At 32.6% G+C, this 26,287-nt stretch overlaps 3 protein-coding genes across 4 annotated transcripts; all 3 read right to left on the bottom strand.

Moving 5' to 3' along the window:
* Positions 1-2,649: 2,649 nt before the first annotated feature.
* LOC114420170 lies at positions 2,650-4,949 on the bottom strand. Of its 2 annotated transcripts, none has more exons than XM_028386054.1 (2): positions 4,112-4,949; positions 2,650-3,717 (listed from the first exon to the last, which is right to left on the bottom strand). In XM_028386054.1, the coding sequence occupies exon 2, from the start codon at positions 3,681-3,683 to the stop codon at positions 3,114-3,116; it is 570 nt and encodes a 189-aa protein (XP_028241855.1). In that variant the 5' UTR covers positions 3,684-3,717; positions 4,112-4,949; the 3' UTR covers positions 2,650-3,113. The 2 variants fall into 2 exon arrangements, with proteins under 2 accessions (XP_028241855.1, XP_028241854.1); XM_028386053.1 differs by having other exon boundaries at positions 3,975-4,948.
* A 4,595-nt stretch (positions 4,950-9,544) lies between these two features.
* On the bottom strand, positions 9,545-12,797 carry LOC114420169. Its single transcript, XM_028386052.1, has 3 exons — positions 12,492-12,797; positions 10,101-12,364; positions 9,545-9,980 (listed from the first exon to the last, which is right to left on the bottom strand). The coding sequence occupies exons 1-3, from the start codon at positions 12,649-12,651 to the stop codon at positions 9,903-9,905; spliced, it is 2,502 nt and encodes an 833-aa protein (XP_028241853.1). The 5' UTR covers positions 12,652-12,797; the 3' UTR covers positions 9,545-9,902.
* Positions 12,798-13,608: 811 nt separating this feature from the next.
* LOC114420751 (soluble starch synthase 3, chloroplastic/amyloplastic-like) lies at positions 13,609-25,675 on the bottom strand. The gene is made up of 15 exons (XM_028386558.1): positions 25,627-25,675; positions 23,993-25,120; positions 23,583-23,797; positions 22,922-23,192; positions 22,178-22,353; positions 21,595-21,702; positions 21,107-21,216; positions 19,683-19,788; positions 17,439-17,609; positions 16,428-16,556; positions 15,711-15,893; positions 15,172-15,303; positions 14,753-14,864; positions 14,390-14,513; positions 13,609-14,027 (listed from the first exon to the last, which is right to left on the bottom strand). The coding sequence occupies exons 1-15, from the start codon at positions 25,673-25,675 to the stop codon at positions 13,892-13,894; spliced, it is 3,150 nt and encodes a 1,049-aa protein (XP_028242359.1). The 3' UTR covers positions 13,609-13,891.
* Positions 25,676-26,287: the final 612 nt, after the last annotated feature.

Raw genomic sequence — 26,287 nt, 5'->3', positions numbered from 1 at the left:
GTTGAATTGGATGAATCAACCCAGTTAATCTACCAAAAAAAAGTTGATTTGATTTCGTAATTTATAACATTTAAATAAACGACACATTATTTTTTAATTTTGATTTTATATTTTGAAATTTTATTTTCTTTAATCCACAATATATTTTCATTGTAACTTTAAACAAAATTATTTTAATTTAGGATAAAATGTGTTTTAAGTGTCTGATAATTTAATAAAAAATAATTTTAGTCCCTGTATTTTATAATAACAATTTTGGTCCCATGTGTTATGTAATATGGTGAATTTTTGTCCTTTACATTAACTTCATCAACTTCATCTTGAGGTGAACCATAGACCAAATCTAATATATTTTACAAAATACAATTACCAAAATTATCATTTTAAAAATATAGGGATTAAAATCGATTTTGAGCAATTCCTAAGGGACCTAAATTATTTTATCTTTAATTTATTTTTAATGAATTTATGAATTATTTTTTGAGTTTTTATATTCCATCCTTATTTATTAAAGACTTCAATATGTTTTTAGATTTAGAAAATGAGTGAGTTTTTTTTTGGTCCTTGTAAAATAAATTCTTTGTTTTTCATCCATCTAAAATTTGAAACACTAATTTTTGTCCTGGCGAAATGAGTTTTATCCTTAATATTTATTTTAAGGTAAATAAATAACATTTATTTCAAGATGTATAATTTTTTTTAGAAGTGTCACGTGTTGATATTTTACAACACTAGCGAATGTTACATGAACAATCACTTCATCTTTCGCACAAATAAGCAACTAACGAGTGACCAAAACAATTGTTTCTTATTTTTTAGGGATAAAAGCAAAATAAATTTTTTATAAGGGTCAAGATCAAAACTTGCTCATTTCATTGAGACTAAAAATATATTTAGTTTTCTATCAAATTAAAATATTCACTTTTAGACTAGATTAAATTCTTAGTATACTCAGTTAAAAAATGACATGTGTATTTGATAACTTATTTCTTTTACATTTTATATTTTAATGTGTATATTCTAACATTGGGATGTTTTAATTAGATTTTATGGTGCTAGTTGATGTTTTCACCTCTATTTTGATTAACTAGCTTCCTTCATACGATGAGATGTGATACTTGTGAATATATTTCGATGGGATAAAATTACTTATATATCAATTACCTTAAACGTGGAAGAGACTTTTATATATAAGATAAAATTAAACATAAAATCTATTAGTTTTATTTTTATCATTTAACTTTTAAATTTGAGTAATTTTGACCATTTAACTTATTGGTGATTTAAAAGTCAAAATTTATTTTATAATCTTTGCCAAGTGTCAAATACTAACAATGTTACTTTTAAGATGATAAAAATGATTAAATTGAATCAAATTTAAAATATAAGAGACCAAATTATTTTTAAAAAATAAAAGATCAAATAAGATAATAGACTAAAAAATATAATTTTACCTAAAAAATAATAACAAAGTGAAAGGAATGCTAAAAACACTTCGTGTAGTGTTCAGTAACAAATTCCCGAAGGCCTAAAGTAATTGTAAGAGAAATCCAATGTCTCGAAGATGGATTTCGTACTAAAAAAAAAATTGAGTTTGTTTTTAGTTTCATTTGTTGGAGAAGTAAGATTGTCTGTTCGAGAAGAGAAACGATATTTTTTTATAGTATTATTTTTTTTAATAACCTTTTACCACTTTATTTATAAAAAAAACAGAGTGTTGGGAAGCGTTTCTTTTTTTTTTTTAACCTTTTTCGGTATTTTTTTTTTATGAAATCGGCAACTTCTATTTTGTTAACTCAAACATACGTGAAGGTATTAACAAGGGGTCTAGCATTCTAGAATCTCTAAGTTGTTATAAATTTTATTGTATATTTTTTTTACAGAAAAAAAATGTGAAGGTATTATGAAAAAAAAAAATATAAATATTTTGTTGTCCAAGAGTATAGAGATGGTTGAATATAACGCATCATTGATTCTAACATACTATGTTTAATTCCTTAAAATAATATTTTATATTTGAGTCTTGTGATAAAAAAAAATATAATTAAAAAGTAAAAATTTCATTAAAGATAATTCATTAAATTTTTTATGAAAATTAATCATCATGATAAAATGATAATAAAAAAATACAAAGGTTGGAACAACAAATTAATACGATTGCAATTATGTTAGAATCTGGGTAGAATTAATATAGATAACAAATTTTGTCCTCCACATTCAATGCAATTGAACATTAACTAAAAACTAATTAAAATTTCCTAAATAAAAACTAATTAAACTGATAATTGCGCGTTAGATAATCCACAAGCTTGCTAGTTTTTAAATCATGATTTTCACCTATTATAACTTGTACCATATAATATATTACTGGTGGTCCCTGCTTCTAATACAAAGGATATGATATTCTTCAATAAAAAAAAGTAAAGAAAAACTATTAAGGCTTTATGTAACACAAAAAAAGAAGTTGTGGTCTTGTTTTACTACTATCGATACATTGAATTGAGGGCTTAGATTAGGTTCCAAAGTAATCATAACTTCAATATGCAAAACAGTGGTTTGACAATAAGTACCGAAATAAAGGGATTGTACCTGAATAAGAAGGATAACGATACAGTATACACAGGTAATGTAATAGAGATCATGCAAGAATGAAAAAAGAAGGAATACTGAAGCATTAATAATATAGTTAAGGAATGATCAACCAACCAGAAGTGAAAACTTGAAGACTATTAAACTCAGTAACAACAGAGAGTGCACTCCATTCGCCTAAGTCTAATACAAATCCAGACAAAACTTCAGAGGCTGCCACTCCTCCTTTTCCCTTTCCCTAAAACTCCCTTTTCCCAGAAAATTTAGAACAAAAAAACAAAAAGAACGACAAAACAAAAAGGGCACCTCTGGCTTTCACGTACATGCTCTATTATGAGTTCCGCAGCAGCAGGACCTCACATTCCAATTTCATATGATATGAGTGCCGATAATAATCAAATAAAAAAAAATTGCATGGGATCCTAATGTAACAATGATGATGACTTCATTGTGGTGATGCCAGACATGAAGCTGATAATGACATGACCATGAGTCATAGTGGTGAATGAAACCTCCAACACTAACTACTCTATGAAACCTGTTTTGGTCAAAATAGCATTTCTCACTTTGCTAAGATCTCTCCCTTTCAGTGTCCTCCCTATCCCTTCACATACAGAGAAAGATGAAATCTGGCTCCTTGCGAGTTTCCTAGCAATCCATTCATGAGGAGGTATCATGTCATCCTCATCCTCGCCATCATCATCATCATCATCATCATCACCATAATGATCTCCATAACCACAATCAAGCTTCTTGTTGCTTACACCCTCCTCAACACCCCTTTTCCCATATATTTTAGACCAATCAGGAATGTCCATAGGTGCTGAGGACCTTTGAACCACATTTGAAGAATCAGATTCCAAGGAGTTTGGTGTGGTACTATTAGTCCTTGGGATCTTTCTTGGAGAGGTTGGTAGGAGCCATGCAGAGGAAGAACCAGAGGACTCCTTAGATACCCTCAGTTTTGGGCTTAAAAAGTTCCTCTCCCTCTCCATGGCCACACCCCACACATCTCCTTCATCAAAATCTTCGTTCCTCATTGACCCCCCACCAAAACCGCTGCTTTTGTTCAGAAAGCCATTCCAATCTGCCATTGGTATCTATTAGTTCTGCAATCTTTTGTGCTGCCTGCAAATACAGATAAAGGTGGTGCTTGAGAGAACAAACCAAGGGAAGTGGATTGAGGTAAGAGAGGGAGTGATACTGTGATAGATAACAAAGGTGTCTATTTCAGTATATATAGACATAGATGACTTGAAATTTTTTTCACCTAAATGTATCATGGTTACTTACTAATGAGATAAAATAAAAAATATATTTTTCCCCTTCATTGGGAATTAAAAAGCAGAAAGGTGTAAGAGAAGAGAATACTATCAGGAATCTACCTTGCCCTTGTTTCAATACCCTCCAAAAAGGAAAGGCTCTTGAAATTATTATTTTTTTCTCAGATGGAAACCCTGATAAACCCTTTTAAAAACCAAACATGAAAAAGGAACAAAGGCTTGAAAATTCTTCCCCGGACCTTAATAGCTCCAAGGGGAATCACAGGTTTCAAGAGGGCAGGCTCACTTACAGAATGGTACCTGAAAAAAGACAAAGGGGCAGAAAAAGACAAGAAAGTGGCAAATGCAAATGTGTACACACATACGAAAAAAGGGTTGTGTTATTATAGTTTTGGCCCGTAAGTAAAAAACCTCATATGGATATTAAAGAAGGCAGAAAGAAAATGATGGGTCTTGGAGTGAGTCTGAGTTGATATCTGTCTCCATTGGTTAATTGCAAAAGTCCAAAAGAGCACAGATGAAGGACATGGGCATAGCGGCATCGATTAAAACCCAAAGAGAAAGTCCCATCATATCAATAGCAGCACTATTAATAAGAAAGAAGAGGGAAGAAATTAACACACGGCCTGAGGCTGCTGCCTGCCTAATTTATCACTCAGTTGCAGTGTATGTGTATGCTATGTATGCAGAAAAGAAAACTAACTTAAATGGGTTTTTGTTTTTTCAATATCTTTGAAAAGTTCTGAAAGGCTGCATTCTGATCCGGGAGAGGTGGTGATGCACGATTGGCTTGAAGGTACCTCAAGGATCTGCAACCTTATCCTCAACTCAACTAATGTTACGTAGTAGTAGTGACTCATTACTCATTCGGCGGTAAGTAGTAGTAAGAGAGAAAACAAAAGAAAAGGGTCTTTAATTGGTTGAGCTCTTCTAACTCTGAAACTTGAAAGTGTGAGCCTACGCACACCCTTTATTAATTGCCTTGGAGAGGGTGCTTCCTGCTACCAAGTATAGTAGTTGTAAGTAAAAGCCATTTGGTTGGGTATTACTATAACATTGAGATATGTAGCCAGTTTTTTGCTGACGAATAACAATGCCATTCAACTATGACTTCTTATATTTTATCTTCCACCCTTTTACTCAATGCTTCCTCGCTTGTGGGATCATTAATGCACACATTAGATTGAGTCAATGTGGTGCAAATTGTGGTCAAAATGCCAACTTATAAAACCATGATATCGTGAATTAGTTTAACAAGCTTAAATTATAATTGCAGTAGATAATATTTAAATCATTATTCGAATTGTATATGGAGGGAATGAATATAATATCGTATGGATAACATAGCCTATTTGTTATTTTCTCAGTTCATGCGTGTAGGTGAAGCTCTTTTATTGTGCTACTATGGTTTGCTCCTATTATCGAGTAAATCATTATCTTTGGTTCCTGAAAGTGTATAGTTATCACCTTATTACGAAGCTAATCAAGAAGGAGTATTTTAATATTTAGTATCAATTATTTTTTATTGTTTAAAACTTTGTATTTTTTTTTTACGTGTCCTGGATAATACATATGCTTAGTTTATTGTAGACATTTTTAGTGACAAAGCATTACTTGTTTTTCTTGTGCTCCACTAAGTAATGTTCTTATCCACCCATAACTACTTTTTAGTGGATGTAATATTCTACTTTCTAGTCCTCCTATACTGTAGCTGTGTAGCATTACTTACTCATTTCGTCTCAATTGTTGAAAAGTTATTTTACATAAATAAAAAAATACTTTATCTTCTCCATTATGTACCATATCATAATTATTATGTAAGAAAAAAATTATTCTAAAATAGTTATAATTTTAACTTTTTAATGTATCATTAATTATTATTATTTATTTATATCTCTTATATATTAATGATAAATTATAAAATTTAAAATAAATTATTGATTATGTAAAGGTTAATTTTATAAAATTATTATTCTCTTTCGTCTATTTATTCTGTTTTTCTTGGTTTGTCTAAAACAATCTAATACACTAATTATTTAGAGAAAGAGGAAATAAACAGATAAAAAATATATAATAATAATTTTATAAAACTAATCTTATAATTAATACTCCATCTATCTCACAATAAGTGTTAGTAATTAAGGAAAAAAAATCATTCTAAAATAAGTGTTACAGTTAGCTTGTAAACTTAATATTAATTGATTTTTCTCACTAATATTCTTAATAAATGTCAATTTAATTTTTTAATGTAATATTAAAATTGATTTTGTAAAGTCAATGCACTCTCATCTATTTATTAGCTTACTGTTGGGACAAAGGAAATATTAAATTAAAAAGTTAAGTGATACTTATTAGAAGTATAAGTGAAAAATAATTAATTTTATATTATAAAATTAACCTAATATTACTTATTTTAGGACAGTTACTTTTTAAAATACGACATTTATTTTAAAATAATTAATTTTCAAATGCCACACTTATTTATCTTGGGACGGAGGGATAGCAATTATGCACGTATATCAATTTACATTTATTACTTAGGATTCGTAACAAGCTGTTTTGGAAACATTGACAGCTATCTTGGCACAAAAACCATAATCGATTTATCTCGCTATAGGCTATTCTGACGCCATTTTTTTAGGAACATATTAATAATGGAGTAGACTATATTATACGCGACTTTTTTTTTTTTTACTGAATATTATACACCACTCACATAAACTTTAACATGGTATATGTGAAAAGATTAAATTCATGTAAAAAAGGGTTAGGATACTTTAAGAAATTAAGAATTATACGAGAAAGCATATATACAAATTATTCCTACACAAATTTGTTTTCTTTCAGTTAACTTCTATCCTCCTAATTACTAAGACCCCTCCGATCAATCTTTTGTTTAATAAATTACGCAACATCCATTACATCACTGTACTATTTAGTATTTACATATGGGAAAATGGCATCAGAAAGTATAAATAAAATACGATAAGTAAAATTCAATAAACAAAGAGGATATCCATGATATTTTATTTTAAATTATTATTAAAAAAGAGTGATATATTATGTAAAAAAAAACATTTAACTCTAGTGTTCTAGAGATGACAAGATAAGTCAATTCATTCCACCAACAACCCATCTAAAACGGAATGGAATAAGTTGCCTTACATTGAAAAGTGAGTTAAAAATACTCCATTCATTCGTTTTTTATCTGTCTTTTAATGTTTACACGTAAAAAACAAAAAATATAATAATTTTTTTATTTAAATAAAATAGTTATGAATATTTCTATTTTATCATTTTTCTTATTTCGTAATAGATGAAAAATAAGAGTATATTTAACAAAAGAGTAATTAATATTAACTTGAATATTAAAAATGACAGATTAAAAAACAAAAATCTTCAAAAAAAAAATAAAAATCTGACAATTAAAAATAAATAGATAAAAAAATGTTTAAAATAGTTTTAAAAAAACATTATACTTGAGTTTGTATGTTGATTACTAGCATTTCTATTTTATAATCTTAAAGAGCATCGAAATATAGTACCTGCAATATGCTATTTTAACTATAACTCAACCAATAATATTTGTGTACAGGTCACGATTCTAGTCACTATAACTTCATTCTTTGTTTTCAATATGATATAAAGTTTAATGTTTATATTTATTTGTGTATTGTCAAATTATTTAACATTAGATTTTATATATATATATATATATATATATATATATATATATATATATATATATATATATATATATATATATATATATATATATATATATATATAACATGCGGTTAAGTGTCAGGTGATTTTAATTTGAGATGCCTAGGATATTAGATTTTAGGATATTATATTTGACAAATAATCACAATTTTTTTTATAGTTGTATCTGTGTTGTATTCTACTTATATTCCATTGTATTTACATTTCTTACGTTGGAATTTGTTTATTTTAACCCCTCTTTTAGATATTTTTTAAGACCGCTCTTAGCTTTCTATATTTATCTTTTGGTACATAAAATGGTGTAAGCAGTGTAATATTTTGTTATTTATTTGAATATACCTAAAAAGAATCCGAAGCAGTATTGTAGACTAAAAAAACTCCCATTGGTTGTGAATTGTAGCCACCCCACTTAGGCACTTGTTTAATTTAAGAATTCCAATCTATAATCTGACTCCAAACAAAAGCATCTTTCCATAATACATTTCAATTCCATGCACAATCCATGCGAATGTGACGCACGGCATCATATGATTTTGGTATGGGCATTTAAATCGCACTATTTTAAAAACTTTTGTAAAAGGAAATGCCCAAAAAATATATTTTATTTTGTATATAAGAAGAGCAAGGAATTGCGTAATCTGAAAACGTTAGGGATTTATATCATACGAAAATAGTGTGATATTAAAGGAATTGGTATAGAATATAATGACATAATCAAAATGAAAGAATACCACCACAAGTGGCCAGCCACAAAACTCCATAATTGCATTGTAAAATACAATTAAGTGAAATCACTAAGTGGGCCAGTTAACCTCCACTAACGAATTCTCATGGTAGATGAGATGAAAAGGTTCAATTCTTACCATCCATAGTCCATACCTATTTTTTCATGATTCCAAATATTTGATAATCAAGTACAACTACGACAATTTGATATTCTTTCTCATTTTACTCAAGCAATACTTTTAAACAGAGAAAACTGGTGCGTAAAAAGTGGAAAAAACTGGTGTCTGAAAAGTAGAAAGCAATAACAAGTAATTGAAAATCCTCCATTGAATTTGCTCTTATACTTTGTACATACCATCGACTAGGAGCAGCTATCCGAGCTAGTCATACATACATACATATATATGTATATATATATAATCTATCATTTTCACAAGTGTTTGTCGCTTCAACACCCTTCATGATTCATGAAGAAACCATTGTGGTGACAAGTGGTAAGAAAGGCTAGGTGGGACTTCCAAAATGAGGAGTGGGGATTTTCTCAAACTGCCATCTTAATTGCCAGCTTGCCACCTATGTGGTTAGGGATTTAGGTCATTGACGTGTTTAAAGTAATACGATTCCACATAAAGATGTCACCATCACACGTACTGAACCACTTGCCTCCACCTTTCCTCATTCAATGGGGGTAAATTAGAAGTAAAGATAAAATAAAAAAAATAAAAAGATGTTTTATAGGTAACGTTTTTTTAGGGGTTCCTATTATAAAATATCTAAACAACGGTACAACACTTTTATTCCATTTCATTCTAATCCATTGTTCATTCCATTCTTAACCATCAAATCCAAATCCATAAATTCCTTCAAATATTATTATTATTACCTTCATAATATAATTCAGTTCAGTTTCAGAATAAATACTTGTATAATAAGTTCATATAAATCCCCCCTTTCAAATATGGGGTCTAAAACACGGGGTAAAAACTAATCATATATGAAGACAGAAATTATTATTCCTACGTTAAAATCCAACAATTTTTAATTGTGAATTTTTTCTCAAAACACGACACAGATGTCCAATGTACTACTTCTTGGGACAACACTTCCAGCATTTCGAACGATTTACTCAAGTTATAGTAGTGTTATACAAAAACAGCTTATGGCGAGGTTAATAGGTGGTAGTACATTTAAATAAAGTATTCAAGGATATGCACAATTCATTTCAAAAGCTTACAGAGCAAAATAAGAAGGAAAATGCAGTAGGTCATTGGATTAATACAACTTAATAACCAATCAGATTCACTCAACAATAAATTTCTTCTGCTACAGAAGATCAAGGGGATTCAGAAGATAGGATACTTCTGCTTACATTAACAGTTATGCTGGGTCAGGTCAGATTACAACGGATAAAATTTGGCTAGGTATTCCTACTTGAAAACTAAGGGATGTTTGGTTTTCCATTCAGAAGATTCAAACGTTATTCAGTTCAATGAAACTACACCCACGGATTGGGTTTAAGTTTGAACATCCTTTGGAACACGAACTAAAAACCAAACACAAACTAATCCCAAAATCAGGTTATGAAGGAGAAGTGGCTTGGTTTCTAATTCTACTTGAACGCCTAACAGGAGTGATGATCTCCTCCTCCCCATGTCCCTGAAAAAACAATATAATGAAGCACATGAGAAACAGTTCACAAGTGATGATGCTCTTCAGACAAGAATAATAAATATTTTGCACACAATAATACATGTAACTTAAGAAGCAAATATTCACCTGCTTGATTGGAATTTTCTCATACACAGTTAAGCTTCCATAGGATGGGGAACCCATGGAATAGTCTGATGCAGAAGAGGCCAAAGATTCTCTCCGGTAGTTATTCTTGCGCTTCTTCTCAGGGCCTAGCCTGTGACCTTCATTCACTTCTTTTTCACTGTAGAATGAGCTTTGCTGAATGCTGCTCGCTTCTGAAGGGCATGATGAATCTTCAAGCACGTCCATTTCTACGGGCCCAGATGACTTCTCTGGAGAAATCTGCTTGTTCTTAGATGGAAAGGAGTCATTATGTAACTCCAGGGGCTTCTCCATGGAGCTCATGCTTTTGCTACCCTTTCTTGACAAGTTGAAAGCTGCAGCTGCAATTAAAACAGTACCTGCACCGAGTAGCAAACATAGCATCACATGTGGAGGAATGTCAATTGCTCCTAATCGCCCTTCATTCCCTTTAATTGCAGCATCTATGCTTACTGATTTTTCCTTTGCTACATCATCGTTCACGGCAGCAACATCTGAATCTAAACTTATGTCACTTTGCTCATTGACATTGAGTTTAGCATCCTTTTCTTGTGCCTGCTTTGTATCTGACTCATACGCTTCAACACAGATTTCAGCAACCTCTGAATTCAAGCTTGGCTGATTTTCAACATTTAAGTTAGCCTCAGCTTCTTGTGCAATCGTTGCTTCTAAATTTCCTGCTTCAGCCAGTTGCTCTGATTCGATCATATTGAGTACTTCCTCAGATTCTGGAGCATCCATAATATTTTCAACTCCAGTAATTGTTGCAATATCTTGCTGAACTTGTTCTTCATACACTTCATAATGCTCCTCCAGAATATCCCCCTCAACAACCTCATCACTGTCAATATCTGAGGCAGCATCACTCTCATCAGCGTCCCATACTGGTACGTGAGTCTCACCTATTTCATTTTCACCACGACCAAATATAGGGTACTGATCCACCATGGAGTAATCGTGCTGAATGGTCAAGTTATAATATTGCAACTTGGCCAAATTGTGTGCTCCTCTAACATCTGAAATGAACTCAGAAGTTGAAGACAACAACTTGGTAAACCAAATTTGTAAGTTTCGAGCTATCTCATCAAAATTTGTTTTTGCAAACTGGTTGAATAGATCAAAATTAGCCCCTGAAAACTCTGATGATTCATAAACCTTGTAGAAGTCTTCAAACACAGTTCGATCAATCACAGGTAAATCTGTGACTGTGACTGAGATTGATACAAAAGCAACTGCAAGAAGCAAGGTAAGAGAAACAGCCTTTGCTCTCACTGTGAAGCGTGGTTTTGGAACTTCTTTTTCTTCAACAGATTCCTCTGGCATGAGAGTCCTCCTAGCAGGACTTAGTTCAGAAATTTCACCCTCTTCTTCCTTAACAGTTTCATCCGAAGAAGCATCCTCCGATTCCTTCTGTGAGACTTCAGACTGGGAATCCTCAGTGACTTCTGTATCTGAAAAGCTTCCAGATATGAAGCTGTCCTCTAATTCCCTTTCCCTGCAGAGTTCCATTCGAGATTTTGGTTTGTAGTGAAGAAACTGTGGTCTGGGGGAGAGGTAGTTGGTTTTGGGGTCATAAGGGGGCATCAAGGGATCCGCATCCAGAGGAGCCACAACGGTGGCTTTCAATGAAACCGGAGGAGTGGCAGTGGGGCTAAGCTTAAAAACGGGATGAGTGGAAGTGGGGCTAAGCTTAAAAGTAGGGTCAAGGTTATCATAATCAGGCTCAGTTTCAAATGATGGTTCAGTGTAGTAAATGTCATTCTCTAGAACCAAAGGAACATTCACATTCACATCATTGACAGATTCAAACGACAAATCTGTATCATTCTTTGAAATCAAAGGAACATTCATATAATGAATTTCACTAGTTTCACTCTCACCACTCAAATCTTCACTACTCAGGGAAGATCTGGGACCTTCCTCAAAATTGGGGATGATCCCATAAATCATATTCTCCTCCAAGGGCTCAGCAAAAGTTACCTTGCGAACGTGGCTTTTCGGGTCTGCAGGACTCGAAACCGCCTCATTCCTCTCAATCAGGACTTTCTTTCTGGGAGACTCATTGATCTTGCAGGAAGCAGAAATGGTCGGAGACATGAAATTCTTTGAGCCCTTTGAAGAAACAGCTGGTGATCGAACCTTTGCTGGTTTCAAAATGTGATCTTTCCCGTTTTCTTTGTCATCAAAGGAGTCCCTCAGCGACCCTCCGCTTTCCCGAACCCCAACAGAGCCTCTTCTCGAAAAATCTGCAGAACACACCAAACCCTAAACCCATCAAACATCTATTTTCTATTTAATTTTCTCACACTTTTTCAGCAACCAAACAATAAGGCATGTAAAAGAAGAGAAAAAGAGAGAGAGAGAGAGAGATACCTGCTGAAGGGCTGTTGGCGGGGGTTTTGGCTCCATGGTTTGGGACAATTGAGGGTTTGGAGAAGGGGTTTCCAGTGAAACTCCTTCTCATAGGGTTACCGATTTCGGAACTTCTTGGATTAGGGTTTGAAGGCATTGAAGATGGTTTGTTGGAAGGCATGGAAGTAGTAAGTTGAATTGAATTGATTAGGCGAAGAAGTTGAATAGAAGGAAGGAAGGAGAATGATGACGATACGATTTCAGAGAGTTTTAAAGATTGGGAACAGAGAAGGTAATATCGTGGTAACGGCTATATTTCTAAACAAGAATTCAAACGGTCAACGGATCAGAGCCGTTGGATTATTTTCATCGCAAGACTAGCCGTTGGAGGGAACGGGGACTGCACTTTGTTACGATTATTACCAATCGTGCATTTCTGTTTTCGGTATTCAATCTCATAATCATAAATTAATGACGTTTTATTTTCTTATTCCCTATTCTATTCTAACTTCAAGCTTTCGAAACTCAGATGTCTCATTCTATGCAAATTATTATTGGATGACTGGATCTAATTAACTTGAGTTTGAGTTTAACTTTCATATACTATTAATATTTTTTTACATTATTAACTAATTAGATATTATTTTAAATATAACTATTTCTAATAAGCATTTTAATAATAACTATTTAAGTAATTATTATCAAAATTAATAATTTGATTAAATTATAATTTTAATTCCTCTATAATTCGTAATCCATAATTTTGATTTCCTTGTTTTATTTTCATGATTTTGGTCCAAATGTTTTAAAATTTGTAATTTTAATTTAATCTCCAATTTTACATGCATTTATTTTTTTTATTTTTTTTATTTTAATTAATTAAATTATTTTATAATATTTTAAATAAATATATTATGTTTAAAGTTCAACTAAATCAAAATAAAATATAAAAAAATATAAAATAAGAAACTCGATAAAATAGTTCAGTAACTTTAAAAGAAGGAATGAACTCAACTTCATCTCATGAGTTAGCTCAGTTCTATATGGTAATAACCCTATATGGTAATAACCCAATAAGAAGATATTCGTTAATGTTTATTCATTTTTTCAAAAAAAAATTTACTCTTAATTTTCAATTGTCAAACACGAGCTTGCATATCTTTTCTGCAATATCACAATTCACATACTCTTCAATTTAAAAACACAAATCTCCTAACATATATAAAATTGTCATGAAATAGCCTACACTATTGCTTGCTAAAAAAATGAACTATTTGAAGCTCATCATCTTTTATGGCTTTTCACCTCGTAGTTGTTATCTTTTTGAAGGATTCACCAGATGCAATCAAGTGTGTTCAAACTGAAGCTTACCACAAAAATGTGTACAAAGAGGATGAAACTTAATTCATGTCTATTAAATCTCATGCTGACTTACGTGCAGCATGGTAAAGCTCCAGATAATCAAGTGCAGGGCGATTCCAAGACCAGTCTTGCTCCATCACTGTCTTGCATAAAGTGTTAAACCAATGACGATTCTCATACCATGCTGATATTGCCCTGAAAAAGAGCATTAAAAATTAATATTGCAATCACAAATTTTAGGACTTTGGAAATACTGATTTCTATGCGTGTGTGCAAAGTTATTAGGCAAAGTGAACTATTGGTAAATATAAGAATCTTATACGTCCAACAGTTTAAGGTCACTGTAAGGGGGCATAACATAATTGTGAAATTAAAGGACTTTTCCTTACAAGCTTAAGCCATAAGAGACTTAATCCAACATGGATCTCGATAAAAAATGGTTTTACTACTGAAAATTTTTGCCAACTGTTGAGTAATTTTGGAGTTCTAATATTGGAACATTTTGTTTTCTTATGTTCAAACACAAATGTCAGGTCATTGCACAACATATAACCCACCTATTGAGGGCATAATCAACACCTAAAGCATCAGCTCCATCAAAACTGAACCCATTTGGTTCAAGACCTTGTGCTTGTGCTCTATCCCTATCATGCTCAACGTCAAATACAGTATCGTATAGTCCTGCACATTATGCAGAAATGTAGTTAAAAGAGGATGAAGTTGACTATCAAATCTATTTTTAAGTCATTCATCTGGGTATGATCGTTCTAGGGAAAGTAACAATTAGAGCATCAGATACATTAGTAAGGTGAAAAAAATACCTTTATATTGTGCGTAAAGAGTGCATACCAACCAAAAAAAAAACTAAAAGCTAAAAAGACAAAACATTCTAGATATAAGGTGCTGGCATGTCAACAAACCTCCAGTTTTTCGAACAATAGGTACTGAACCATATCTCATTGCTATCAGTTGAGTTAGACCACATGGCTCAAAGATTGAAGGAACTAGAATGAAATCAGCACCAGCATATATCTAGAACAAAACGTTTCAAATGAGTCAATAATGCCTTGTTATGTTGTACACAGAAGAGGTCAAATGTTACCAATAAGAGGAATGCTAGCAACTTACACACTTTTTTCAACACACTTTATTATTTGATGAAATCCATGTAGATGCCACTAAATGGAGACTGGGATAAAATAGATGTTTAGATCCTTATCATTCATTGTGACTTACATAGCTTTCAGCACATAATTAAGTGCTGTAAAAAAAGTGTGTTAGAAAGTGTGATGCTAGGATTTCTCGTGTTACCAAAAATTTCAGATTTGCAATAAATTACCAAGTGTGATAGAGGCTCATCATACACAAGACAGAGTCTAACACGGTCATGATGAAGAGAATGCAATTGATTGGCCAAATTTACAAAATCATTTTGGATACTAGAATCTGGAGCTGAGCCAAGCAATACAACCTGCATTCAAATATTTCCATTGCCAAGACATTGATTACTTACATACGTGAGGCATATTTTATTTTTTTTCTTTTGGTAAGAGTATACATGGAGGTTTTGTCTAAGATGAAGATATCATTCATCCTTTACAATAATTTCTCTAAACAGTCAAAACTTGAATCTATTAAGTGACAGTTAAAAACTGTGTGCTTAACTGCTTATATCTGACAAGGAATGATGAGGATTGAAACTCAAAACAACTTAGTCAAACTGTCAAAGAGACTGACATCATATCAATATTAATAGAACAGTTCCTAAATGCTTAAATTATATTTTGTTCTATAATAGTGTCCATATATGCTATTATGCGAGCAATGCGTGTATATAGTAATGTAGACACACAATTTGATGAAAAATAAATTAAAAACCTGTCCGCCACGCTCTAGGGTGCGACTTATAGCATGCTTGATGAGATGAATTCCTTTCTGATGAGTCAATCGAGAAATAACTCCCAATAAAGGAAGATCAGCTTTTCTCAAACCAAGCCTTTGTTGCAAGGCTTCCTTGGCAGCTTTTTTACCTTCAACAACATATTCCGATGTGTATGATACCTGCAATAATGTAAGATGAGCTAGTCATAATTGGATTACTGGAATTAGAAATATCCTGACAAAATAACACCTGATTAAAGAATAGGTACAAGGGATAGGGTAATGCTTCCAACTCATTGCAATAATTACTGAACTCAACTGCATTTACCAATCTATCCGTCCATCTTTCTTAAATCAATCATAGTTTAGTACATTATAATGTTAAAATTAATTTGACCCATGGTGCAGTTGTGGACTGTTGAGCATATGATCTATCCAAACTATGCACAAAGATATAGAAGAAAGATGACAGAAGCATCTTCACTTCAACTGATTGCATTATTTAGGTACATGGATAAAATCTGATATAGGATGTGTCAGTCTTATCTAGTAGAAGTAGAAGCCTATGAGATAAAATTGTCATTTAACACCTATATTGCATGAATACAGTTCAAGTATGTTAACAATATTCAAATCATATAAGATATGAGTAAATGATACATTATATATTTCTAAAGACATAGATGACCGAAATATCAAGTAATTACTACTTACAGGAATGAACTCATCGTTAAATGGGTCCCATATATCTGGATCAATTCCATTAATAATACCCTGAAACTTGTGAAGATGAGGAGCAATTGCAGGATTCCCAGCAACCTCCCTAGAATAAGATGGGGAGACCTGCCAATATAAACACATGACTAAGATCTTTAACTGATAAGAAGAATATCAGAATAATGTAAGATGATCCTTCCTTTCTATAATATTGATTCTGTTTAAATTTCAAAATTGTATCTGTCAGCCGAAGTTTTAATAACATTATAATACAAGATAGAAAATAGTTGTTTCAAAATAGATTTTAAGCATACAAATTATGAGTGTAAGGTGCAATCAAACTCTAGAAAGATGCAATGATACACAATTTTTTTCTTTCATGACCAACTCAATTTTTTCTTCTTAAAATATGCTATCTAGTAATATATCAATATTACAAAAAAAATTAATCATCACAGGATTTATTTCAGTGACCCTGTTGGCATTATCCATTAAAGATTGAGGCTATCATTTTTGTAACAATATGTAACAACGTTTTAAAGTTTAAATTTCTAGATCCTATCTTTATCTAGAGCTGTTGGTAATGGTTGTTATTCTGGCGAACAACCTCACGTGGCATATCCTATATATGCACACATTCATTTGGAAATTAATAAGACCTCAGCACTACTGTTTCTATAGACCCTAGAGAAGAAGCACCACGAGTTGTAATCACTACGAGCATGTTTGTTTTTTGGTTCAAACGTGAATCCAATAATTTTTTGCTTTAACATTCATCTGCTTTGGAAAGTATACACCAACATTAAACCAAACACACTATATGCTAGCAAAATTCCTCCTACATTATAGGTAAAAAAGGAGAAATTCTGAAAGAATAAATCAAATATTATGACTAAATAATACCAACTATTAACTAATATCAATAATGAAAATGAACATGATAAAAATAATCAAATGTTACGATAAAGTTAGCAAAATAGATAAATTTAGTGCATAACCAGCACTTACAGTTGTGGCCTTGTCTGTGTATTCCATTGCTTTTCCAATGAAATGAGCTCCAAATTCAAGGTTATGAATTGTAAACACTACCCCTGCTTTGCTTAAATCGCAATGTCTATACTGTTCTTTAGATAGCCATGCAACTGGCGCACTCGACCAATCATGGCAGTGGATGACATCCTATCCATAACCATACACGAATGGTTAAATTAAAGACTAATTAAAGTTGAATGATCAATTTAAAAAGTCATTTGATGTTTTAATAATGTCACATGACTTTTACATTTTAATTTTGTTCATTAATGATAAAATCCAATGGTCAAGATTTGTTTTCCTCATTTGGCATAAAAAGACTTAAAAAAATTAAAAATCTTAGCAAAGAATCAATTTTGACTTCATATGAAACCTAAAAATCTAAATTTATTAACTTTACGTTAAATTTCACAACTTTTAAGTTATGTAATTTTCTGTTTCTCCGAAATCAAATGGGATCCTAATGACTTTGATCCCATACTTCAAGCATTCATCCTAATTCCTAACATAAAAAACCAACTTCTTCCCTGGGATAGTTGGGCAACCCTGCATTCGGAGGGAATGAATGAGTGTGATAACTATAACTCGATAGGAATCTAGAAGAAGGACAAGTCGAACCATAATGGTCCCAGTTCCAGCCTTGTTCACCATAGAAAATACCTTGGCTGTCATAATTTGACTATTTTTATATCAAGCAAAATACATGTATATTTATGTGTGCATGTGCACGTTTCAAGTTTAGCAAACTAGTGAAATTATCCTAATGTGTTGGGAACCAACTAGAGAAATACTAAAATGTTATGTTTCTTAAATATGACAAAATTCAACATGCTTAAATATGTCATACACGCAAAAGCATAAGTATTATATAGATCATACAAATATCAATTCTCAAGGAGACCAACCTAAGTAATGGGAATTGTTGTGCACAAACCTTGACATGCAAAAAATTGTCTCCCCAATTTCTTCTGCAATTACTATACATTGGCCCAAAAAGACCAAAGAATTCATCAAGTTGTAACTTTAGAATTCATTGTGTGGTTTTTTTCCAATTGCAAAGACTCGAAGTAAATGTCATACTTCAGCATCATACAAATACTCCCTCTCAATCCTATTTAAGAGAGCAATTATAGGTTTAACTTTGTTTCTCAATTTAAAACCAGGGTCAAAATTCTTGACAAGTATTTCCACTAGTATGCTACCTTGGCTTGTACTACTAGCAAAGTCTACAGGTATTTAAAGGGAGAGATTCACGCACAACAAATTAAATATACATATATTTTATTTACATCCAGCATGCAGTACACGATTGCTATGAGTAACAGTAAGTAGTTGCACTAATGTAGGAATTCTCAAAAGGTACTCAAGATTAATGATTCACATCTCAAAACAGAATTATAAATTCACACATACTCTGTCTCTCTCTTTACTTTTACACCAAAAACTATGATATCAAGATTTAGTAAGCTCATTCCTAAAAGGCAATATCATTCTCACCTAATTAGATGCTGATAAAAAAAAAAAATTCTCACCTAATTAGATAGAAAATAAATAAAATAACATTTAAAACTATAGTGCTTGAAATGAGAGCTTAATCACTCGAGAAGAAACCCAGCAAGGAAATAGGAATAAAGCTAGTCTCTACTTGTCAGGTGCCCCATGAATCACTCTTACTGTTTTAATTCTCTGCCAGACAATGGAGACTGCATATTCCTCATTTAGGGCAATATTAATCAGGTCTTATTTTTCTTAACTTTTCTCTCCCTCATTTTTTAATAATTTAAGGCAAATAGGGGTTTGTAAGTTTATATCTAAAAAAAATTTGGATTGTAAATTGTAATATAAATAAGCTATTATGTTAAATATACACGAGGGTGAGCCCTAACACAAAGTTAAAGTTGTGTCCTGGTAATCAGTTTGTCATGGATTCAAATTTGGAAACAATCTCTTTGTATATGCAAGGATAAGGTTGTGTACAATGACCCTCCTACACACCTTCGCATAGCGCAGAGTCTTCCAACTCTGGGGTATGTTAGTGTTTAATTGTGTATACACGGACACACACATAAAATAGGAATGTTACATTTTAAACTCCACTTTCACAAACAAGTCATACCATGACCACAAAAAATAAAATCTCACTTTCACATCAACAAAGGAAATGTATAATGAAAGTTATAAAAATAACAACCCAATTAGTGGTTGCATGATGTATCTTACCGGATGAAATCCATTTTGATGTAGAAATTCAAGAGCAGCATGACAAAAAAAACCAAATCTCTGAGCATCATTCCCACAACCATACACACAGCCAGCATGAAAGAATCTGCGGGAAAAAAAATACAAACCTTGTAAAGCATAGTTCAATTTATGAAATAGGAAGAGTTTTTCAAGTCATCTTATTAACAATGATCATGAAGAGTAAAAATGTGCAAAAAAAATACACAATTACTGGGTGGGTAGGGGATATATAGGCAGTAGACAAGCTCAAAAAAGATACAGTTTAAGTACTTATGCCAAACAAAATGTAGTCAACAACTATCAATTTAAATTATTGAGTTTGTTACAAAGTTGATGCATTTGTGTATTTTCTATTTCTTCCAAGTTTGCTTCAGATATAATCATCACTACATACGAACAATATCTTTTATTCTCAACTCATTTTTTGAAGCAAGAAGAGAATTATTTCTTTAGCCATGATTTGAGTTCATTACACATTTTCAACTCCATCACTGGCACATGAACATGGCTGAGAAGCACTCTACAACAATAACAACCAAACCTTTTTCCCACTTGGCAGGGTCAGCTAAATGGATCAAATGATGACAAAGAAACACCCTATACACAGTAAATGATATATTCAAAGGAATTCAAGTGCTCGAGACAGTTACCAAGCAATTTTATTATGAGAACATTAAGTTCAATTATAATATATAATCACTGCAACCTGCCTTTTCATGCTATTTCAAGTCTCACCACATTTCGCTCCGGGCCTTCTGGCCTAAAAGTTGATCCGAAGTGGCATTTCCAAAATAAACATGAAGCTCATCTTCATTTGATTGCCATGAATTAGTAGGTACATTAATTCCTACATTACATTTATATATTTTTTTAAAGTAAATTCACTTGTTTGGTATGTTCTAAATTCAAATTATCCAAGGTACAAGCCCCTTACAATTTGAATCATTTAGTTGTAGTAGTAGTAGAACTATCCACGTGATCAAGTAGTAAATCAACAAAAGGCTAGAACTTTTGGTAGAAATTCAGTGTCTACATTAGCACTAAATAAGAACAGGGAAGTTCTATTTATTCTCTGAAATAAATAACTGAAAAATAAAAATAAAAATTGAGTTCCAATGGAGTTCCTCTATAGATGAGGAAGACTAGCCTTCCCGATTATTCACAGAAAACTAGAATACAAATTTCCTATCCCTCAGTTCTGCCAGGCCCCTATACGTATTGTTTCTCTTAACAGTTTTTCCTAAAAACAAGAATAAGGATAAATAATAGAAAAAGATAAAGATAGATGAAGAAGGAATGGCTAACTCATCTCTATTTATTAGGCTTTCTTTCTGTGAGAGTAAACCTGAGTTATGAGGGGATGTTTCCTAACAACTTTTAAAGATAGAGCGCCAAATTCTTACGCATTTTGAGGTTCCAAGAAGTAGACAGAGAGACCTTCCACCTTTCCATGCCATACTTTTATTTCAGTCCCACCCCAAAAATAGTTTCTGTGATATTGAAAATCTTTTACCTGCATCAAAAGACATGTATTTAACAAATATTACAAAAATAACTCTACCTACAGCACAAACACAATATATGAATTTTAAACACTACAATAGTGGTTGTTTATAAGTATAAGAGGGCTGCCAATGCATATGCTCAACAAATAAATGATAAGAAACATGCTCAAGAACAGCCATACATTTTCATGAATGTCTCAACCAATTTCATAATATTTGCATTTTTCCCTTTTGATTACCAACCAACTCTAGCTACAACACTCTAATAAATAATCATGACATCATGCTCTTTCAATAGGAGAAAACACATGATTTAAGGAATAAACTCTAAATATCCAATGCAGGGTGATATAGCATAAGTGCCAAAGCAATAGCAAAAAACTTACATTGCTAAGATTCAAACAGTCATACTTTGGAAGAACAACATCCACATTGTGATTTAAATCCTGAACTGCTCGTGATAGACTAGTAACAACATCACCAAGGCCTCCAACCTGCCAAAAATATAGATCATCAGAATTGAAAAAACATGTTAAAATCACTCACAACATGCTTTGGCAATGTCCATCAAGCATGCTGCATTTGTCCTCAAATTGCATTTTAGAATTCAAATATTATAAAAAGTTTAAATGATTACTTTTCATTATTTCTTCTCCCTCATCCATAAACTTTTAATATCTGAAACACTCTAGATGCTAATTCAATAAAAATGCTAATTTTATTTTTGTGATCATACACATTTTCAAAGAGTCAAAGAACTGTGGCTGGCATGTAGATGTTGACTAGTTTTTAAGAGATCACCAAATACCATAATCCTGTGACTATTATATTTTCCATTATAGACCCATGTGATAGTGGTAAGATTTCTTCATTAATTGTAAATTCCAAAAATTTTCCATGCTCAAACAATAAAAGTTTACACAGACTTGTAGTTGAAGTTGAGATGATATAGATGCAATGCTAATTTACCTTTGCAATTGGGGCCATCTCAACAGCAATATGGACAATATGCATGGGCGTTTCCTTTACAATACCACCCAAAATAGGTATGTGATAATCCATTCTATTGTTATTATCAATAATTCCACCGTCTTCTTTCTCAGAGAATACAAAGTCCATCATGTATGCATCTAATGGAACCTTAACTGTAGAAGCACAAAATCATAGAACTTATTAAGGAACAAATGCACAAGGCTATAAGTAAATGAATCGGTTTTATGTCCTTTTACCTGTACAGACAAAATGATTGCACAAATACATCAGTTACAAACTTTAAGATATTCTAAAATAAAGGAACACTAGTGTTGTTAATCTGATACTGACACCGTGATACAAGATTTATGAACATTGAATTTGAATTCAAATAATAAGTGATCATAACATTTATTTTTATGACCAACGCTCAACATTTAGACAAAGGTCAATCCACAGCTTTTAAAACACAACTTGAATTGGTAGCATAATTCATTTACATGGAACCAACCAGAATAGCACCATATCATTAATGTTAATGACACAAAAATTTATATCATGTGTTGAAGGTACTGGAATATATTTCAGAAGTCACATCCTCTCAATCAATTTTAACAAGAAAATAACTAATAAAATAAAAATTAACTAACCATAGAGATATTATACTCCTTGACATTGCTAATTGTTGGATTATTATATTCCAAATTTAGTCGAATGTAAACTATAAGATCAGAGACTCACCAAAGGCTTTGGCGTAAGTACCATACTTTGTATGCAACATTTTCTGAGGTGGCAATGAACCATTACAATGAGTCCAACGATTAAATGAACATCTAAACCAAACTTCTGGTTTTCCATTTAGGTTTGTGTTGCAAGGATTATAAAATACAGTCACTGTGCTCCCCGCTTGAATATGAAGAGGCTGAGTGTAGACAATATGCTTTTGAGAAAGCAAAAATCTTTTTAAAGTTTTTTTCTTTGCTTCAGCTTTTATACATGCTGTTTTTTCAACCTGAAACAAAAACAGGTCCAAATCAAGGAGATGTTGTCAATCTTTTTTCTTCCCAAAAGCAAGAAATTGTAATGCTTATGTCTGCCAACTAATATGTAGATAAACAAAGTTTTGGGGGACCAATCTAGGACTACAATCTCAAACAAGTATTTAAATAAGCTGCCAGATCAAAGTCAGAAAGGTTAACTTCATACTCCAAATGTGATAGACTACGCTATAGGTATATCAGTATATGTTAATGTTATCCCTAACTTTCTGCATGTATTTATATTGAAAAGAACATGGACATAATCATACAACTAAGATTTTATCTATGGTTATGAAGTATTTTAGATTAGATAGAGTCGCAATGTTACTACCATTTGAAAATCATCTCTCGTCAAAACTAACCTTGGCACGCATAGCTTCCTCTCTTAACCTCCTCTTCTCCTGCAATTTTCTAAATATCGTTCGCTCTTCCCAAACCCAAGTCTCTTCATCAGGTATGACCTTTGTCACAATAGCATGGAAGTCTTGAACATTGTTGTTATCATACGAACTTGCATTTCCAGGTGGCCCATCAGCAAAGACCCAATCCAGGACAACGGCTTGGTCAGGTACAACAACTGCATGAAATGAAATTTGATTTAAAAAAAAAATCTTGCTTACATCAAGTTAGACTTGGAGAGAAGACCAAGTTTTTACCTTACTTTTCAAACAATATTATCTAGGATACAATACCGTCAAAACATTCATTTGGCTAGCTTCAATTAAATAAACTAACGTCGGAGATAATTAATAGAATAAGTAAATGAGCATACCATCAGCATGCCACCAATCACCATGTTTTGAACCAGTTTTGACAAGCCTTTCAACAATTGATAATTTGTCCATCCAATTATTGTGCCCCCCATGAATCCATACTTCCTGAGTCTGTGCAAGAGGACCTGATGTTCTGTTATAATATAATCTGACCAAGTCTTTGCCTTCAAATTCACTAGGCTCTATATACCAAACATTGTCGATGGATTTCACTGCATTTTTCGTCAACTGGCGCAACACTTCTCTCTTCCTTTCTACCTCCACCCTAGCCAGTGACCTGTCCTCTTCTATTGCAGCTTTCTCTGCTTCCATTTTCCTTTTCTCTTTTTCCTGTTCTTCCTTTTCAGCTTGCTCCTTAGCAAGTCTTTCTAATTCTCTACGTTTTTCCTCAAGCAAGAAATCCTCAAATCCGAATACATCCATTCCGCCATCAACAGGTATGGAGAAATCCCTTCTGTCATTATTGTCATAGACATTTTGCCCATTGTAGAACACAAAGTCCACTTTATAGGCTTCTCTTGGAACATGTAGCTGACAAGACCACCAATCACCATTGAGGAGGTGTGTTTTATTTAATACAATGGTAAAAAATTTCCACCTCCAATCATTAAATGCTCCCTTAATCAAAACATTTGGCTCGTTACATAGAGTTGAAACACTCCTATTAAGAAACACTTCAATATCTTGACCTGGCTCAACCACAGGAGGATATACAAACAACTTGTTCCGTAGTGACAAGTTTTCCTGTGCAATCCTCTCTATTTCGAGCCTGCGTAAACGTTCTTTCAACTTTAACTGCAACAGTTGAGAAGCTTCTTCCTTTATTATATCATCATCATCATCATTTGTTTCTTCGACTATGGTCTCCCCAGTTACTTCATTATAAGTGCCATGAACATCTGATTCTCTAATAATTCCAATAATTTCTGCATAGTCTAATGATTTGTCGTCTAAATATTCAACATTCCCAATGTTGGAAGTGTCAGGAACATTCGTATAAACATTTCCATCTTCTCCAACTATGCGTGTTCCAATAGGTGGTCTTGGGACCAAACCCTTTTTTGAATCAGAACCATGACCCTTGGGCCTTGCAGTAAAGATCCTCTTCTGTCTTCTACTTGAAAAATCTACAAAAAGATATAGCTCAATTATACAAACTTGAACAGAGCGAGATGGACAGGATCAATCATATGGCATAACAAGTATAAAAAAGTAAAACAAGGGTAGCTAATAAACCTGCACTGGCATTGATGCAAATAGAGCGCCAACCAGCCTTGAATCCACATCGCCATGGTAAAAAAGAAAGATTAATTCTGTTATATTAATCAAGATGTCTAAAAGCATAAGCACATTAACATAACCCACAATTATGGTGTAAGAATCATGTTGAAAATATATTAAAAATTACAGCTGAGAGTATGTTAATAACATTTTTTTAATAAGAATCTAGGATATTGATTAACAGTTGCCTGAAAGAAATTATGATCGTTACTTGATGAAGGTGAAATACAGCATCAAGTTTAAGAATAAATGAAAAAAAAAACAATAGTAGGATGAATTGGGAGAGTAACTAGTCGGTGGCATTGGCTAGTGGTAGGGAAGAACAATCCAGCTCCAAACCCAAAAAAAGTACTTCTATTGCCGAATGTCGTTTTGCAGTTCAGTTGCAAAGACATCTCCATGTTCACTGCTGCTATTGCAGTTGCTTCCCAATAATAATAATTCTTCTACGCTATGTATGAGCAAATGTTCGTTCTAGCAATCATTCTCACAGGATCCGTGCAACAAAAAGTATATATTTTAAGATGATATATATCAACATTGATTCTCTGATAATGGCAATGGCATGGCAGAGAAGGGTTTAAGATATGGAAAATCAATTTGGCACCGAGATAATTGTTGGTTTCCACATGACTAGAGATTTGTGAGCAGTGATTACTTCGGGATAATGCTCGAGATGCCGTAACAAACGCTTATTTAGGTTGGTTAGGTGTTACTTTATACACTAAACACTAAATAAAAGGACGCGAGAATAAATTAGGATTCACAACGTCAAATGATGCCACGTTGGGACAATCTTCATGGGAGGTTTATGCCAAAGCCAAAATACGCACTGATTCCTCGTTGGAGTCGTGCTGTTAGCATCAAACTTTTTGCGTAGGACTCGCGCAAACGTTGACTAGTGGAGTGCCGAATCTTGCGTAAAAAAAAAAAAAATATATTAACTTTTAGGCTTTTGCTAAATTGATATATACAGTAAGTTTTGTATTTTGTATATGTACCCGTTGACTTGA

Source organism: Glycine soja, chromosome 7 (genome assembly GCF_004193775.1).
Source record: "Glycine soja cultivar W05 chromosome 7, ASM419377v2, whole genome shotgun sequence".
NCBI classification, from domain to species: Eukaryota; Viridiplantae; Streptophyta; class Magnoliopsida; order Fabales; family Fabaceae; genus Glycine; species Glycine soja.
The sequence above is the reverse complement of the archived record's forward strand: the minus strand, read 5'-3'. Positions and strand labels throughout refer to the sequence as shown.